This window comes from Pelodiscus sinensis, chromosome 4 (genome assembly GCF_052426305.1).
Source record: "Pelodiscus sinensis isolate ZL-2025 chromosome 4, ASM5242630v1, whole genome shotgun sequence".
Taxonomy (NCBI): domain Eukaryota; kingdom Metazoa; phylum Chordata; order Testudines; family Trionychidae; genus Pelodiscus; species Pelodiscus sinensis.
In genome coordinates, this window is record NC_143055.1 from 60,623,516 (window position 1) to 60,641,664 (window position 18,149).

Below are 18,149 nucleotides of genomic sequence, written 5' to 3' on the forward strand. Positions count from 1 at the left end.
AACAAAAACAGAATCTTTTACCAGCTAGACAATTCTGCACCACCGAAAATATATGCACACAAATTGTACCTTCTTCTCACAGATACAAATCACTGTTTTATAATTCAACTAATATTGCAAGAAAGTAACTATACATCAAGACCATTCAAACTATTTTGGACTTGGGAGCTACACAGAAATCTCAAGGCTTTGCTTCATGTGTTAACATTCTTAGAGTAGCATTTGAATGCTGTCAGTGATTAATTCTGTTCGAAGCATGTAAAATGACCTATTCTATTCCTTGGATCTGGTTATAAATGACCTACAGATAGAACATACCAAATGTCAGTAACTTTGTTAGTATGTGATGAAGCCCAGAGTTGTCAGGCTGGCTCACACATGCGCATACACTCAACACATTATGATCTAAATATCTGAATGTATTTTGCTTCAATTCTTTTACCATGGCCAGCCGACTCCTGCCTGAATGCGATGCTTCAGCCTGTGCAATGCTATGATCACAAAGCTACTAAAAATCTGTTGGAACATGGAACTGTCCCAGAGAATATTAGGAAATTCCTTTTTATATATGTGTTTGTATATTATATTTATACATTATAAAAGAAAGAGTTTTTTTAAGTTATCCCAATTGATTTCTACAGTTTCTTTTACAGATTTTTACAGTTTATACTTTCAGCACACAACATGTTAAAAAGGGGATTTACCTGAACCCCTATGCTCCATTATAGTTCTATAGTAGCTGTGATGTCACAACATTGCCAGGGCATTACATCATAGTGGAATCTGGTTGGCTGCAGCAGCGATAAATGCCACAAGACCTGAATAAAAATAAAGCATGCTTTTAAACAATATGTTGAATACTCATCTCTTACAAAAGCTGCTTGGGGCTCTCCAGACCATAAATGCTAATGCATTATCTTTGTGGGTCATCTTTAAGGAATTTCATAATATCTGAATCATCCCATAATTTTGTACACAGGAGATATAAATATATATATGAATTAGGTGGAAAACTCTCTAAAGAGCTCTGCAAAAATACCTCCTACTCAGTGTTATGAAAACACATCTTCAAAAATATCTCTTCTTTCACCCTATATTCATGGAACAGTTGGAATCACACTCTACCACCACCCCCTGTTTTGAAGGCACTCACAGTCTTAGTAAAGCAACTCTCCACTGCAATGCCTCAGGATTCTGCAGTGTCACTCCTCTTCTGCCTGGTTCTCTGCAAAGTGAAGTCATAGGAATGGATCAGCCAACCTGCCTTCACACTACCCTGCCCAGAATCCTTTGTGAACTGAAATGAGTCATCGTTCTGAGAAAAGCTACTGTACGATGCTCCAAGATTTCTCCGTATGTCTGTGCATGCTTCTTTGTCTTTGCAACAGAAGGTCTCTGCTTTTGTAAAAACACCGCTGCACTGTACAAAAGTAACAAACCAGTCTCCTCACCAAGTGGGCAAAAGAGTCACTTACATGCATTAAGAAGACAAGTTAAAGCTTTAACTCTGAGACAAGCTACAAAATTTACACCTAGCAGAATGTACTCCTGATTTAATACACACATACACAGACAGCATTTATTTCTAAATTAATTTGCAATTTAGCTCACACACTTACCCACGTTTACTATAATCACAAAAAATATTTGCTTTTCTTTTCCATGTCTGGAGAAAGCTGCAGACTTATGTATATGATACAGATAGTTAGTTCTAATGTACACTGGATCAAAGTTGTGCAGCTGTGAACTGTTTATCAAAAATTCACATTGTTGAACAAGTCCTTGCAAGCTTACGTCTTGTCATCCCATTCACCAGCTAGGTCCACAATAAAGCAAGCCCTGAAATCATGCCAAAGAGCCAGCAGAAATCGTCAAACTGCTCCAAGTGCCGAGAGCCAGTGGAGCTGCTGCTGCTTCTGCTGACAAAGAAGGTAACGTTCAGAATGAGGTCACTGTGTCAACATCTCACTCTCAATGTGAGGCTTCCGTTTCCTTGGTAAGTGCAGGATAACTTAGACTGTTTGGGGTGGAGAAGGATGCATTTATTCATTTTGAAAAAATGTTTAAATTGTTTTTATTTGGAAGAAATTTTATATTCAACTGTCAAGGAAACAAAAATAATATGCAAGAGGCTGGGGAAAAAAAGAAAACAAAGGCATCTTAATATGGATCTTTCTTTAAAGCTCTGCTTAGTGCCCTCACTTTAAAAGCACAGACTCACAAGCCCAGAAAATCCTGTAACGCATGCAGTTACAAATATGCAAGAGAACAGTACAGGCAGTCCCCGAGTTACGCGGATCCGACTTATGCACTTACGAACGGGGCATTTCTCGCCCCGAAACGCGCGGGCGGCGGGACCACCCAGACGCGCAGTGGTCCCGCCACCGCGTCCGCCGGGGCGAGAAAAGCTGCTCCGGGTGTCCCTGGTCTGCTGGGGGGGTCCCCAGCAGACCAGGGATACCCCTAGCAAAGCCTTGGAGGCGGCGGGACCCCGCCGCCTCTGTGGCTTTGCTCGGGGTGTCCCTGGTCTGCTGGGGACCCCCCAGCAGACCAGGGAGACCCGGAGCAAAGCAGCAGAGGCGGCGGGGTCCCCGGTTCCAAAGCTTTGCTCTGGAGCAAAGCAGCAGAGGCACGGGACCCCGCTGCCTCTGCGGCTTTGCTCGAAGTGTCCCTGGTCTGCTGGGGACCCCTCCCAGCAGACCAGGGACACCCGGAGCAGACCAGGGACACCCGGAGCAAAGCCTTGGAGGCGGCGGGGTCCCGCGCCTCTGCGGCTCTGCTCCGGGTCTCCCTGGTCTGCTGGGGGGGAGGAGGGGGTGCAGCTAGGCCCCCCCCCCAGCAGACCAGGCTTTTGTTGTGGACACCTGGGGTAGAGCAGCTGGGGTGCTGCCGGGTTGGTCCTGGGGGGACCTACCCGGCAGTGCCCCAGCTGTTCTGTCCCAGGCTCCAGATTCAGCCGCTGTTGAAACTGATCAGTGGCTGATTCCAGGAAGCTGGGGGCAGAGCAACTCTGCCTCGGGTTTCCTGTAGTCAGCCCCTGGTCAGTTTCAGCAGCAGCGGCTGAATCTGGAGCCAGTTCCGAGTTACGTACAAATTCAACTTAAGAACAAACCTATAGTCCCTATCTTGTACGTAACCTGGGGACTGCCTGTATACAAGACCAAGTTTAACTTTTATCAAGGTCTTACTAGGAAGCCATGTGTTTGGATACTGAGTTAGCCATGTAAAAGGTATACACTAGAGTTGTTAGCTATTGTGTATTCAAACAGTTATGTATCAGAGGGGTAGCCATGTTAGTCTGAATCTGCAAAAGCGGCGAGGAGTCCTGTGGCACTTTATAGACTAACTGAAGTGTAGGAGCATAAGCTTTCGTGGGCAAAGACCCACTTCGTCAGATGTATGTGACAAGCAAGCTTATGCTCCTACACTTCAGTTAGTCTATGAAGTGCCACAGGACTCCTCAAATAGCTATGTAACTGCATCAAATTTTAGCAGTTACATGACTATTTGATAGTCCCCAGATGTGGGGCTGACAGCCAGTGAGCTTCCTGCCCCACTCCTGAGGAGCCGGCTGCCACCCCGCTCTGCTGCCTCTGTATCACAAGCAGCAGTGCGGGATGGCAACACTCCCTGTCCGTAGTGGGCTCTAAGCTCCCTATGGACAGGGACTGCTCTGTTGTGGGTTTGCGGAGCCAGCTCCCCTCAAGTATCGGCTCTCACTTGCCCTCCCCACCCTCTGCTGCTCTATCAGAGGCGGCAGGGCTAGGGGAGCACTGGCTCCCACCTCACTCCCCCTTGCTGCCCCCTCACTGCAGGTTACCCACTGACTTCCCAGAGCGGGGCTTTGCTGTGGGCTCTGCAGTATAAAGCCTGCAGTACATGGAACTCTGTAACTGCTATGATTTTTAGAGGGTAGTGTTATATTTTTAATCTATTTTTATATCCCTACTTGCTACCTTGGTCACCTCATCCCCATAAGGATTTTACCTGCTACATTATAATCTCTTACGTGACACCTCTTCTTTCCAGCATAAACTCCAGTCTCTATCACCCACTGCCTCCTTTTCTCAAGTTTATTCCTGGACTTGAGTGCCATCACTTGCTGCTTAGTTCTCCCGTTGACAAGCAACTATCAGTAGCTAATATTAATATCGGCCATGCTCAGAGAGCTAGTATTTCATATCCAATAAGTCTTGGAAAACCTTACTTATCACATATCTAAATGTGCCATGAAAACAAAGAAAAAATAATCATCAACCCTGCCTAACCCAAGGCAAATAAAATGACCGATGTCTCACTCACTAATGGTATCAACCTGGAACCCATATGAAGAGATGCTGATGCTAGTCTTAAACTGCCGAGTCTGACAGAGAAAGGGAGCATGTCTAGAAATGATTATCATCTCTCCTAGGTTACCTTGACCTCCAAGGGTATGTTCTCACAGCAAAAAACTAAACAAAACCTCTCTCCAGGAATTAAAGATTAATTTTTCATTAAAGGTTATCATGTGATGAAGCCTCTAGGAATAGGTCTAATCAAAACTGGCAACCGTAGGCTAGCCTGTGCCAACTGATTTGGTGTCATGCCAACTGACTTGGGCTCACGGGGCTTTGTCCATGGGGCTATTTGATTGCAGTACAGACTTCTGGGTTCAGGCTGCAGCCCTGATTCTAGGACCCTGCATGATGGGAGAGTCCCAGAGCCCAGTTATGGGGTTTTCTTTGTTGTATGTGGGCTAGTTTAGCTGCACACTGTTCAGTATTCAGAGACTTCTATGTCCACGTGGGTTTAGCCAGAAGACATTTTCAGTGCAGCTGGGGACGGTGCAACCAGCAGAAAAGCAAGCCTGCCAGCAACAAGAATTCCTAAAGGTGAGGGATGACCCTGAGTTATCAGGGAGAGGACCCAAATAAAAAACAGTGCACTTCTATTTCCAATGACAGGTGAAAAGTGTGGGAGAATTTCCATCCAAAAGATGGGGCTGCAATGGCTACAGCTTTAGAAACGAATGACTGGTGAATAACTGCAATTAAAAAGAAGACTCTCCTACACACAGTGAAAAGGAATCCCCTTAACATGTGTCCCCTGGAACCACAGAAGCCTTAGCAGCCTAGTCTTTCCTACATGGGAGAGAACAGATGAAAAAGCCAGGAATGGAATCAACTAAAATAGAGCCAAAGTGGTTTTTTTAAAAATAAAAAAGGTTAGACACTCCAAAGGCTTAGCAGTCAAGAGTTTATTAGGTCTCTTCCCCCACCTCCTACCCCCGTGGAAGGAATACTTTTCATTATGGGTGGAAATGATGAGCATTTGTAATTTATTTCTATTTTTTGCTTTTTCGATTTTAACTAGGTCTGACAGGACTTCCCCTCTGAATCTTTCATTGAGGAATACTAGTGTGCGTGGAAGGGTATGTCTACACTATGTACTAAGTGTTGGCTCTGACTCAGGTTTAAGCCTAAATCCTTCTTTCATCCAGATATAAATCACTCTGACTTGCAGTGGCAAGTACTCAAGACGTGGATCCTAGAACCATGCAAGGTCAGAGACAGGTCCCACTGTCATTTTGCAGTGCAAACATAACTCAAACTGCAGATAGGAGTCAGAAGGTCTGCATAGTGCAGTATGGACGTGTTAACATGGCTACGAGACCAGTGTCCTGCAATTGTAAACTGAGGTTTACAATACAGCACACATATGCCCCAAAAATGTCTTTATGCTCTTGGGGTGCCTTTGTGACTACCTCCTGTGCAGGAGAACATGAGTGTGTGGAGGGAAAATTTCTCGTACTCATTTGCTTATAGTGAGTCACAATCAAGCCCATAGCTTTGTGGGAAGAAAATACTAGTAACCTTCTAGTCACCATTTTTTTTCTAACTCCTTCAAAGAACTGAAAACAACAATCCATAGAGACAACACTACAAAGAAGTTGATTTCATTAGGTACTAGGGCTGATTTCCATCTAAAACTAAAACAGAAACTGATGGCTGGAAACAACAGAGGTTTTTGAGTGAATATTTGAACTACAAGCTGAGAGCAATAGGTGTGGAGGAGCACTCAGGTCAGACAAAGCCTGTTAGGGATGGAGTAATATAAGGAAACCTACTATACAAATCCATTAAGAACAAGGAAGAATGAACAAATAATGAGTTTTAGTAAATGATGAGTAAATAATAATGGCACAATATTATAAATACTTTGGGAACTGTTAAACAAAAAAAGTGTGCATTAGAATACCAGACGTTAGGAGGAGAACAACATAACACAAGGTGTCACAAGGAGGAAGGAGAAAATTTGTTCCTCTTGGTTTCTGAGGACAGGACAAGGAGTAATGGGCTTAAAGTGCAGAAGGGGAGGTTTAGATTGGACATTAGGAAAAAATTCCTAACTGTCAGGGTGGTCAAATATTGGAATAAATTGCCAAGGGAGGTGGTGGAATCTCCCTCTCTGGAGATATTTAAGAACAGGTTAGATAGACATCTGTCAGGGATGGTGTAGGTGGAGCTTGGTCCTGCCTTGAGGGCGGGGGGCTGGACTCGATGACCTCTTGAGGTCCCTTCCAGTCCTATTATTCTATGATTCTATGATAAAAATGGCATTTCTCCTGGGAAGAATCAATAGTATATGGTAAGGCCTCCCTATTAGCTATACCTATGCATACGGCACAGGAATAATGCTATAAAAAGTATTCCACAGACTGTTAAGAGACTATTTCTGGGTGGAGGACACTATCACCAAGCCAATATGAGACAAATACCAGCTCATGAGGGTTCATTTTTGGCCCAATGGAACAGTAAGATTATGGTGAAAACAAAATGCTGAGAAGGATCAGAGAATACATATGGAAAAGTTATATTAAAACAATAATAATGGCCACCTCCAGCTAATATAAAGTGGCTGCATGCCATGGGAGAACATGAGGTTGGAAAAACAACCTTTTGATCTAAAATATATATAAGGACACACCTAAATAATACACCTTAGTACACCCAAATAGTACGTAAGAATTGGATCAGGCAGTAAGGGGTGGAACTAGTTAAGAAATGGCAACCATCATTCTACCCATATAATTAACACGACTGATGTTCTCACAATGGAACATAATTCATGACAGTGTTAATCCTGGATTTGATTTAAGGCGCACACCCAGTGCTGAGGCTGTTACAGTGTCACATTGCTAGACCAGGAGCTCCAGATCGCACAGTGCCTTTCAGCAGCTCAGTATGGGATTGATGGTACACAACCTTATTTTGGGGTGCAATAAATGTACCTGGATAGCCCTTCTGGAAGGCTAGAACTGCTCTAGGGGCTAGCCTTCTGAAAGTCCTGGAACTGGGTCTTTCTGGGTCTATTCTGCTGCTGGGGGTGCAAATGGTCTGGGGAAACTCCCCTGTGCCATCTCTCCCCATTTCAGTGAAGTACCCGGAACATATACATGAAATAAAAGAAAGAAAACAGGAAAAATATGATGTGACTAAATTAGGGGTGGTAGCATGTAACTGAATAGTCATGTAACCACATCAAAATGTAGTGGTTATATGACTATTCAATACTCCCTGGAGGTGGCCCAGCAGCCAGTGCACTCCCGAACCAACTCCCGGAGAGTCCCCTGCCACCCTGCGCTGCTGCCTCTATATCACTGGCAGCAGTACGGGGTGGAAGGTGGGAGCCGGTTCACGAGGGGAGCCAGTTTAAAAACCGGATTCCAGTGCAGACCAGCTCCCACTGTTGCTGCCTCTGATACAGACTCCTCACAGACAGGAGCTGCCACCATGGAGCAGCATCTGTCCATGGTGGGCCCAGGCTCGCTGCAGACAGAGGCTGCTCTGTGGGATGTCAGAGCAGCCTCTTTCTGCTTATCAGTTAATCCTGTCAACTACACGCTTTAAGATGGCTCCCCATGAACACTGGATTCGTCTGTCGTTCTCCCACCCCAGCCCCACCCTGCGCTGCCTCTGTGCGAGGTAGCTGGGGAGGCAAGTCCACGGAGCTGGCTCCCCATGTGTATCGGCTCCTGCCTGCCCCCACACCCTCCACAATGCTGCCTCTGTGTCAGAGGCAGCAGTGAAGGAGGAGCAGGGTTGTCAGGCAGATCCGCTGCTCCTGGGGAGCTGGCTTAAGGCATGTAGGTGACAGGATTAACCAATAAACCCAGTCTTATAGGTTAATTGTGTAGTTGTCTACATGTTATCTAAATGATGAAAGAGAAGGGATTATCTGGGCCAAATTAATTCCTTTTAAAAATGGGAAATCTAGCATAAGTCATGCTGATGGACAAATAAGAACAACAGTTAAGAAGGCTGAGATAATTTGAAAAATAACCAAATAACAGTAAGACATTATTTTAGTAACTCAGAAATAGGAAGGCTGTGAAAGGCTGAGTCCACTAGATCACTGGTGTCAGTGAAGCAGAAGGAAGGCAAGTTTGAGTAGCTGAGTGGAGAAAAAGTATAGAGCGGGAATACAGCTACTTTACAGGGGGAGAAAGCTAATTTACATGCATTGCCTGTGCATGGAGTGGATGCTTTTGTTTTGTTTTCTTTTTGCCCTTATGCACTAGACTGACCTTCACCCTCCAAACAGCTTATGCCAGCATCACTGCCACATAAAAGATTCAATAAAAGCCTCAGTTAAAAGTTTCAGTTAAAAGCCTGACAGAACAAAAGTGCCTTGTACTGCACCCTGAAGCTCAAACTCTAGAGCTAACTAACCGCCAGAGGGAGCATTTTCTATAGGCAAGTCATTCTCATGAAAATGCCCAGCTGCCGCTCCTGGGGAGTATTCATTCTTCACTGATTTTCAATGAGTTCTTACATGCTTTGGAGGAGCACAAGGGCAGGGTGTTTCAAAAGAAAATATTCAAACTGCTCCCCACAGTGACTTGTTCACATGCTTTCAGAACACAAAAATCAAAACTAGTTCAGGAAGATATTCTAAGAAAATTAAAGAGATAAACAGCATATATATTAATAATCACTTATTCAGTGCCATTATATTTAGATAGTATGCAAAAGGTCCATCAGTTTCTACAAACCCCCAGAACAGCAAAGGAACAAGCACTCAAATCCTCTAACAGGATATCACCAAGACTACAATTAAAAGCCCACTGATTCGTTTTTATTAAAAACACTTCCACAGAATGGAGGCGTACTCGAATCTAAAAGGGTTGGAGGAACATGACAAGAAGGAAATTGACCTTAAGACATGAGGGAATGTACTAGTTATATCAGCATAACACCAAAAGTGACCTTAAGAGGTCTTTCCACAATTATTTTATTACTGACATTAAGCCAAATATTTCAGCAAAAGCTATAATCTTAGGAAAAATAGCTGCAAATCTTTATAATAAAGATTATTATTAAAGATCTGGTGCTTGGTCCCACCATAAGTACATGAGACTGGACTTGATGACCTTGTATTCTATGATTCTATAATTTTAATTATAGACAATTCCACAAATGTGTAGACTAACTAGTTAAAAACTGATGGTGCTGGAAAAAGTTTACAGATCTGAGATTTCAAGTCACAGAGGTACATTACCATCCAAAATCGAAAAGGAAGTACTAATTTCAGGCTATGACACCTGTAACTATTAGCACTGAAAATTCAGTCTGCTTCTTCTTAATAAGTCAGTGCATCTACTGGAAGGCATGGGATGCGTAGTCCTACGGATGGGGGTTCCACGGCCACCACGCCCAAAAGGAAACGACGGGTGGTGGTGGTCGGGGACCCCCTTCTAAGAGGGACTGAGCCATCCCTCTGCCTTCCGGACCTGGAATCTCGAGAGGTGTGCTGCTTACCGGGAGCTCGCATTCAGGATGTCACTGAGAGGCTTACCAAACTGATCAAACCTTCGGATCGCTACCCCTTCCTGCTTCTCCACGTGGGAACTAATGATACGGCCAAGAATGATCTTGAGCATGTTACTGCGGATTATGTAGCGCTGGGAAGAAGTATCCCAGAATTTGGAGCGCAAGTGGTATTCTCCTCCATCCTCCCTGTTGAAGGGAAAGGACTGGGCAGGGATCGTCAAATTGAGGACGTAAATGCGTGGTTGCGCAGATGGTGTCGCAGAGAGGGCTTTGGTTTCTTCGACCATGGGACTCTGTTCCGGGTGCAAGGATTGTTAGGAAGAGATGGGATCCACCTAACGAAGAGAGGAAGGAGCATCTTCGCAGGCAGGCTTGCAAACCTAGCGAGGAGGGCTTTAAACTAGGTTCGTCGGGGGACGGTGACCAAAACCCTGAGGGGAGTGGGAAAGTCGGATACCGGGAAGAAATGCAGAGAGGAAGGGGCAAGAAAGGAGGACCCATGTTTCGAATGGAGAAGATAGGACGATCAACTGGTTACCTGAAGTGTTTGTACACTAATGCGAGAAACCTGGGCAACAAACAGGAAGAACTGGAGGCCCTGGCCCAGACCAAGAAATATGATTTAATTGGGATAACAGAGACTTGGTGGGATGACTCGCATGACTGGAGCGCTGTCGTGGAAGGGTATAGACTGTTCAGGAACAACAGGCAGGGGAGAAAAGGAGGAGGAGTTGCACTATATGTAAGAGAGCACTACAATTGCTCTGAACTCCAGCATAAAGAGGGAGAAAAACCTGTTGAGAGTCTATGGGTTAAGTTTAAAGGAGCAAACAACAGCCTTGATGTTGTGGTTGGTGTTTGCTACAGGCCACCGAATCAGGTGGATGAGGTAGATGAGGCTTTCTTCGGACAACTGAGCGAAGCTTCCAGATCGCAGGCCCTGGTTCTCGTGGGGGACTTTAATCACCCTGACATCTGCTGGGAAACCTATACGGCAGTACACAGGCAATCCACGAAGTTTTTGGAGAATGTTGGGGATAACTTCTTGACACAGGTGCTGAAGGATCCGACCAGAGGCCGTGCGCAGCTTGACCTTCCGCTCACAAACAGGGAGGAACTAATAGGGGAAGTGGAGGTGGGTGACAACCTGGGAAGCAGTGATCATGAGATGGAAGATTTCAGGATCCTGACCAAAGGAAGAAAAGAGAGTAGTAAAGTACACACCTTGGACTTCAAAAAAGCAGATTTTGACTCCCTCCGAGATCTGATGGGCAGAATCCCCTGGGATGTTAACATGAAGGGGAAAGGAGTCCAGGACAGCTGGCAGTACTTTAAAGAAGCCTTATTGAAGGCACAGAAAGAAACCATCCCGACGCGTAGCAAGAGAGGCAAACATGGTAGGACACCGGACTGGCTTACAGGGGAAATCCTTGGTGATCTTAAGCACAAAAAGGAAGCTTACAAAGAGTGGAAACTTGGACAAATGACCAGGGAGGAGTTTAAAGGTATAGCTCGAGAATGCCGGGGGGTTATCAGGAAGGCGAAAGCGCAAATGGAATTGCGACTGGCTAAGAATGTGAAGGATAACAAGAAAGGTTTCTACAGGCATGTTAACAAGAAGAAGGTGATCAGAGAGGGTGTGCGGCCCCTAATGGATGAAGGAGGTAACCTAGTGACAGATGATGTGAGGAAAGCTGAAGTACTCAATGCTTTCTTTGCCTCTGTATTCACGGACAAGGTCAGCTCCTGGACATCTGCGCTAAGTGACGCAAGATGGGATGAAGATGGACAGCCCGTGGTGGGTAAAGAACAGGTTAGGAACTATTTAGAAAAGCTAAACATACACAAATCCATGGGTCCGGACTTAGTGCATCCGAGGGTACTGAGAGAGTTGGCAAATGTCATTGTGGAGCCTTTGGCTATTATCTTTGAAAAGTCATGGAGATCGGGAGAAATCCCGGATGACTGGAAAAAGGCAAATGTAGTGCCCATCTTCAAAAAAGGGAAGAAGGATGTTCCAGGGAACTATAGGCTGGTCAGTCTTACCTCGGTTCCTGGAAAAATCATGGAAGGGATCCTTAAGGAATCCATATTGAGGCACTTGGATGAGAGGAAAGTGATTAGGAATAGTCAGCATGGATTCACAAAGGGCAAGTCGTGCCTGACCAATCTGATTAGCTTCTATGATGAAGTAACTGGCTCGGTGGACATGGGGAAGTCAGTGGATGTTATATACCTTGACTTTAGCAAGGCTTTTGATATGGTCTCCCACAATATTCTTGCTAGCAAGTTAAGGGATTGTGGATTGGATAAATGGACGGTAAGATGGATAGAAAGATGGCTGGAAGGCCGGGCCCAGCGGATAGTGATCAATGGCTCGATGTCAGGATGGCGGTCGGTTTCTAGTGGAGTGCCCCAAGGTTCGGTTCTAGGACCGGTTTTGTTCAATATCTTTATTAATGATCTGGATGAGGGGATGGATTGCACCCTCAGCAAGTTTGCGGATGACACTAAGCTGGGGGGAAAGGTAGATACCCTTAAGGGCAGAGATAGGGTACAGAATGACTTAGACAAATTGGAGGATTGGGACACAAGAAATCTGATGAGGTTCAACAAGGACAAGTGTAGAGTCCTGCACTTGGGACGGAAGAATCCCAAGCATAGTTACAAGCTGGGGACCAACCGGTTAAGTAGTAGCTCTGCAGAAAAGGACCTGGGGGTTACAGTGGATGAGAAGCTAGATATGAGTCAACAGTGTGCCCTTGTAGCCAAGAAGGCTAATGGCATATTAGGTTGCATTAAGAGGAGCATTGCCAGCAGATCCAGAGATGTCATCATTCCCCTTTATTCGGCTTTGATGAGGTCGCATCTGGAGTACTGTGTCCAGTTCTGGGCCCCCCACTACAAAAAGGATGTGGATGCATTGGAGAGGGTCCAGCAGAGGGCAACCAAAATGATTAGGGGGCTGGAGCATATGACTTATGAGGAGAGGCTGAGGGACTTGGGTCTGTTTAGTCTGCAGAAGCGAAGAGTGAGGGGGGATTTGATAGCAGCCTTCAATTTCCTGAAGGGAGGTTCCAAAGAGGATGGAGAGAGGCTGTTCTCAGTAGTGACAGATGGCAGAAAAAGGAGCAATGGTCTCAAGTTGTGGTGGGAGAGGTCCAGGTTGGATATTAAGAAAAACTATTTCACTAGTTGGGTGGTGAAGCACTGGAATGGATTACCTAGGGAAGTAGTGGAGTCTCCATCCCTAGAGGTGTTTAAGTCTCGGCTTGACAAAGCCCTGGCCGGGTTGATTTAGTTGGAATTGATCCTGCCTAGAGCAGGGGGCTGGACTTGATGACCTTCTGAGGTCTCTTCCAGTTCTATGATTCTATGATTCTATGCATGGCTTGAAAGTTTCACTGCATGTATGTTATCACTTTCTTTCATTTAGGCCTCATTACTGAAGGACAACTGCATGAAAGTTTCCTGGGACAAGTCAACATCACTACAGGCAGTCCCCGGGTTACGTACAAGATAGGGACTGTAGGTTTGTTCTTAAGTTGAATCTGTATGTAAGTCGGAACTGGCGTCCAGATTCAGACACTGCTGAAACTGACCGCCAGTTCTGACTTACATACAGAATCAACTTAAGAACCCCAGGCGTCCCTAAGTCAGCTGCTGCTGAAACTGATCAGCAGCTGATTCCAGGAAGCCCGGGGCAGAGCAACTCTGCCTGGGGCTTCCTGTAGTCAGCGCTGGTCAGTTTCAGCAGAAGCTGACTTGGGGACGCCTGGGGCAGAGCAGCTGGGGTGCTACTGGACCAACCCAGCAGCACCCCATCTGCTCTGCCCCAGACGCCCTGATTCAGCCGCTGCTGAAACTGACCAGCAGCGGCTGAATCAGGACCTGGGGCAGAGTAGCTGGGGTGCTGCCGGGTTGGTCCAGTAGTGCCCACGGGCGCTGCAGGACCAATCGGCAGCGCCCCAGCTGCTCTGCCCCAGAGTCCAAAACAAAAGCCTGGTCTGCTGGGGGGGGGGGAGCACACTAGCTGCGCCCCCCCCCCAGCAGACCAGGGACACGGGGAGCAGAGCCGCAGCGGCAGCGGGGTGCTGCGCCTCTGAGGCTTTGCTCTGGCAAAGCCTCTGAGGCGCGGGACCCCCCGCGGCTGCGGCTTCAGTCAGGGTGCCTGTGGTCTGCTGGGGACCGTCCCCAGCAGACCACAGGCACCCGGACTGAAGCCGCAGCCGCGGGGGGTCCCGCGCCTCTGAGGCTTTGCCAGAGCAAAGCCTCAGAGGCGCGGGGAACCGCCGCTGCTGCCGCTCCAGTCTGGATGCCTGTGGTCTGCTGGGGACGGTCCCCAGCAGACCACAGGCACCCGGACTGAAGCCGCAGCCGCGGGGGGGTCCCGCGCCTCTGAGGCTTTGCCAGAGCAAAGCCTCAGAGGCGCGGGGAACCGCCGCTTCTGCCGCTTTGACTGAAGCGGCAGCAGTGGCGGTTCCCCGCGCCTCTGAGGCTTTGCTCTGGCAACGCCTCAGAGGCGCGGGACCCCCCCGCGGCTGCGGCTTCAGACCGGGTGCCTGTGGTCTGCTGGGGACCATCCGCAGCAGACCACAGGCACCGGGTCTCATGCGGCAGCAGCGGGGGTTCCCGCGCTTCTGAGGCTTTGCTCTGGCAAAGCCTCAGAAGCGCGGGAACCTGCCCGCTGCTGCCGCTTGGGTCCCGGTGCCTGTGGTCTGCTGGGGACGGTCCCCAGCAGACCACAGGCACTGGCACCCAAGTGGCAGCAGCAGCGGTTCCCGCGCTTCCGAGGCTTTGCTCTGGCAAAGCCTCAGAAGCGCGGGAACCCGCCCGGTGCCCCTGGTCTGCTGGAGACGGTCTCCAGCAGACCAGGGGCACCGGAGCAGCTTACGAACGGGGCTTTCTCGCCCCGACTTCCGGGGCGAGAAAGCTCTGTTCGTAAGTGCGGATCCGACGTAAGTCGGATCCGCGTAAGTCGGGGACTGCCTGTAATTGATCACCACTGTCTTGATTGGAAGGCACTGAATAACATACACAGAATTATTTTACAATGCATATTTCCTAAAACACAAAAGCACTCTTCAGAAAATCCAGTCAGATCTCCTAAACCTAAGCGATAAATATGTTCATAACAGGACTGTCACTTTTTGGAAACTCTATAAGCTGTCAGTCTTAACAGCACATTTTGGTTAACCATCACTGTCCACCAATTTACTGGTTTCATTTGCGGTGACTGAGGGTTTGAGCAAATCATTACCATACCGGTCACTGTCTCCTCATTACAATGATCTACAAAAAGCATAAGGCATTAATATCAAATTATAAGAATTGATCCACCCCGAAGCAGTACTTTAGCTTACAGTTGTGACATGTATACAATCAAGCTAGTTGAAACATATGGTCATTACTTTGTTAGAGGAGTGTTAGAAGATTTATTTTCATATTACTGAAAACTTTTAAATGCAATACATTCCTTAATTTTTCTTGCCATATTTCCTCACTATTCGTCATACGGGATTTACTAATCCCTCTCTTTTACTAATAAATATATATTTTTTATCATTCACTTGGATACAGAGAGCTTTAAGTTAGACCAAGTTCATACAGAAAGACTGCATACTACTCAGGGCATATTTCTGAAGGTTATACTTTCTGATCACACTACATTTTTTGCACACTTACTGAAAATTGTTTGCACACTTACTGAAAATCTGAAACTTCTGTAGCAAGATGCCTGATTTGTACAGGCAATCTCCCATGGTAAATGCACATGCAATTCAATATGTTTATGAGAAAATTTGCCTTTAAGAATGCATCTCATGTAGCAATACATATGGAATCACAATTTAAGTTGTCATGAAGTAAGTTGTTTAATGTCCATGAGCAGCTAAAAAAAAGTCAAGTACAAGAGTTTCACTCAGGAAGAAGAGGGAAATAAACAGCGAGAAAGGAAAGAAGGACTAGAAAACAGGAAGCAGGAGGGGAAAACAGAAGGAGATAGCAAAGACAGATGCCAAGTCAGAAAAAAAAATCAGTGGTTTTTAGGCAGATTGATTCTATTATTTGACACATTCCTTAGCAAAGCTTTTAAGGCATGAGAATGCCTTGTATGTATCACATTTGAATTGCCTCTTCTTTGTTGAGTGACCTTTTCCACTCAAGTAAAGGATCAGCTTTGTACAGGTTGAAGTCCGTAATCTGGACTCCTCCAGGTTCGGCAACACCCCTTCGTCCAGTGCTGTTGGATGATCCCCATGACAGGAGCAGAGATGGAGCCCTGGGGGCAGCCAAGCCACTGGCAGGAATTCTGAGCCCCCAGTCTTTTGGCGGGGTCTGAGAGAGAGGGAGGAGCGGAGATTCCTGTCAATGGGGGGGGGGCAGCTGCCCCCTGGGACATAGCGGGGGTGCAGAACCGCTGGGAGGAGCACGGAGACTCCTCAAGTGGCAGCAGAACCACTCGGTGGTGCTTGGAGCTCATAGGTGGCAGCAGGGCTGCTGTAGGAAGTGAGGAGCCACTGGGTGGAACATGGAGTCCCGGGCAGCAGCGTGGCTGCTTGGAGGAGTGTGGAACTCCCTGGGCAGCAGCAAAGCTGCTGGGTGGACCATGAAGGCCCGGGAGGCAGCAGGATGCTGGGGGGAGTGAAGAGCCGCTAGGCAGTAGCAGAGCCCCCAGGCAGCAGCAGAGCTGTTGGAGAGAAAGCGGAGATCTTGGCTATCAGAGGGAGCACGGATCTCCAGGCGGGAGCAAAGCCACCCAAGAGAGAATGGACTTCCTCCTCTTCCCCCCTCCCCCCGGGGAGGGAGAGAAACTCCAGAAGGCAGTGAATTCCCTGGCCACTGCAGGGAAAGAAGAACTCCAGCAGGAGAGTAGAGCCCCTGGTGGCAAATAAGCCGCGGGGGGAAAAGTAGAGCTCCCTTCCACCTGGTGCTGTGGGGAAAGCAGAGTCCTGGGTAGCAGTGAAGCTGCCTGGGGAAAAACAGAGTCCCTGGGGCACCCGGGGGAAAGTGGACCTTACCTCCTGTACTGACCTCCCCTGGTCAGGCAAATTCCCTGGTTCGGGACCAACTGGGTCTGGAGGGGGCTGGACCAGGGAGGTACAACCTGTAGTGTGTAATAACTACTCACTTCACTCTCTCTTGCATTTATTAACTACATAAAACGTCATCAACAGCCTTATCCACTATGTAAGCCTTCTTGCCATACAGCAGGAGACTCAAATAGGTCTCTATTGTAGCTTAGAGTCTGCTGATGGATGTAAGGTCTATAGCACAATATCAGAAATGCACGATTTTTCCTCCATACAGAAAGGCTTGTCTCTCAGCCAATTGCTCCCAGCCAATTGCTCCAATCTACAATGAAGTCACAACACCAGCTCTGTGATATCACTCTATTTCCCATAGCAACAGACTCTGAGGTCACAAATACAGGATTATGACTTTACTGAAGGATTAAGGAAAATGAGAAGCTGCCCTGTCAGAGAGATGGGACTTATTTAAAATAACAGCAGCTATGGGATTGCTGAAAATGACTGGCTCAGAAAACAGTCTTTGCTTGAACTGTCCCCCTTTTTCAAGGGCACTGGAGAAATAAGATGCTGGTTTTTTCAAGGCTTCCTAGGGACCCACTGAATTGGCAGCTATCTCCAGAGCTACCACAGGGTAAATGGATTCTGGAGCATAGTGCAGAATTTTTGCTCTCTCTTTATCATTTGGTTTCATAAAAGTATTTTACAGGCATCCTGTTCTCCTGGAATCCTTCGCTGGCCAGATTGTGCACAGATTTCAATGGCAAATTCAGAGTAGGTAGACACCTAATCTGAGGAAGTGACCCAAGAGTCAAAAAGGAATGGGAAATCTGCAAGCACTTCATCTCAACAGTGGCAGTAGCTTTGTGAGGAAATCCAGGTTAGGAGACTACCCCCTAAATGTTTTATATATATATATATATATATAACCTGCTTGCATCTTGGATAAAGAATTCACAGTGGATTGAAAATGCAAGAAACACCAATCATTATAAGGAAATTGGCGAATGTGCTGCACTTTTCCTGCAGTAATAGGAAGCCCTATTATAAGAATTACTGTTAAAGGAAAAAATACTTATAAGAGATACAATGTTACATGCCAAACAACATTATTTACTTTTCAATTATAAATTATTTCAATGATTTTCTGCTCAATAAATAATACGATATACAAATGTTTTCTAAATAAATTAATTATTCAGTTTTTAGTTTTCAGTTTTTCCAAACTCCAATTCTTCCCACCTAATGGCCTCTCCATCCGGGGTAAATGTAGAGCAGGTAGGTATAAGCTGACAAGCCAAATTCAGAA

General features: G+C 46.6%; 1 protein-coding gene across 10 annotated transcripts in view; it reads right to left on the reverse strand.

Moving 5' to 3' along the window:
• Positions 1-18,149, reverse strand: part of STOX2 (storkhead box 2) — a 223,898-nt gene that overhangs the window by 40,036 nt on the left and 165,713 nt on the right. The window contains exons 1-3 of one of the 10 annotated variants that reach the window (XM_089777902.1): positions 1,620-2,317; positions 1,154-1,225; positions 705-818 (exon numbers count right to left, since the gene is read on the reverse strand). The exons of 4 other annotated variants lie outside the window; for them this stretch is intronic. In XM_089777902.1, coding sequence (XP_089634028.1) covers positions 705-723 — 19 coding nt within the window. In that variant the 5' untranslated portion in view covers positions 724-818; positions 1,154-1,225; positions 1,620-2,317. Of the gene's footprint in view, positions 1-704; positions 1,128-1,153; positions 1,226-1,619; positions 2,319-18,149 lie in introns of those variants that run through there. 5 more of the 10 variants (XM_075930281.2, XM_089777904.1, XM_075930283.2 and 2 more) reach the window with 5 other exon arrangements.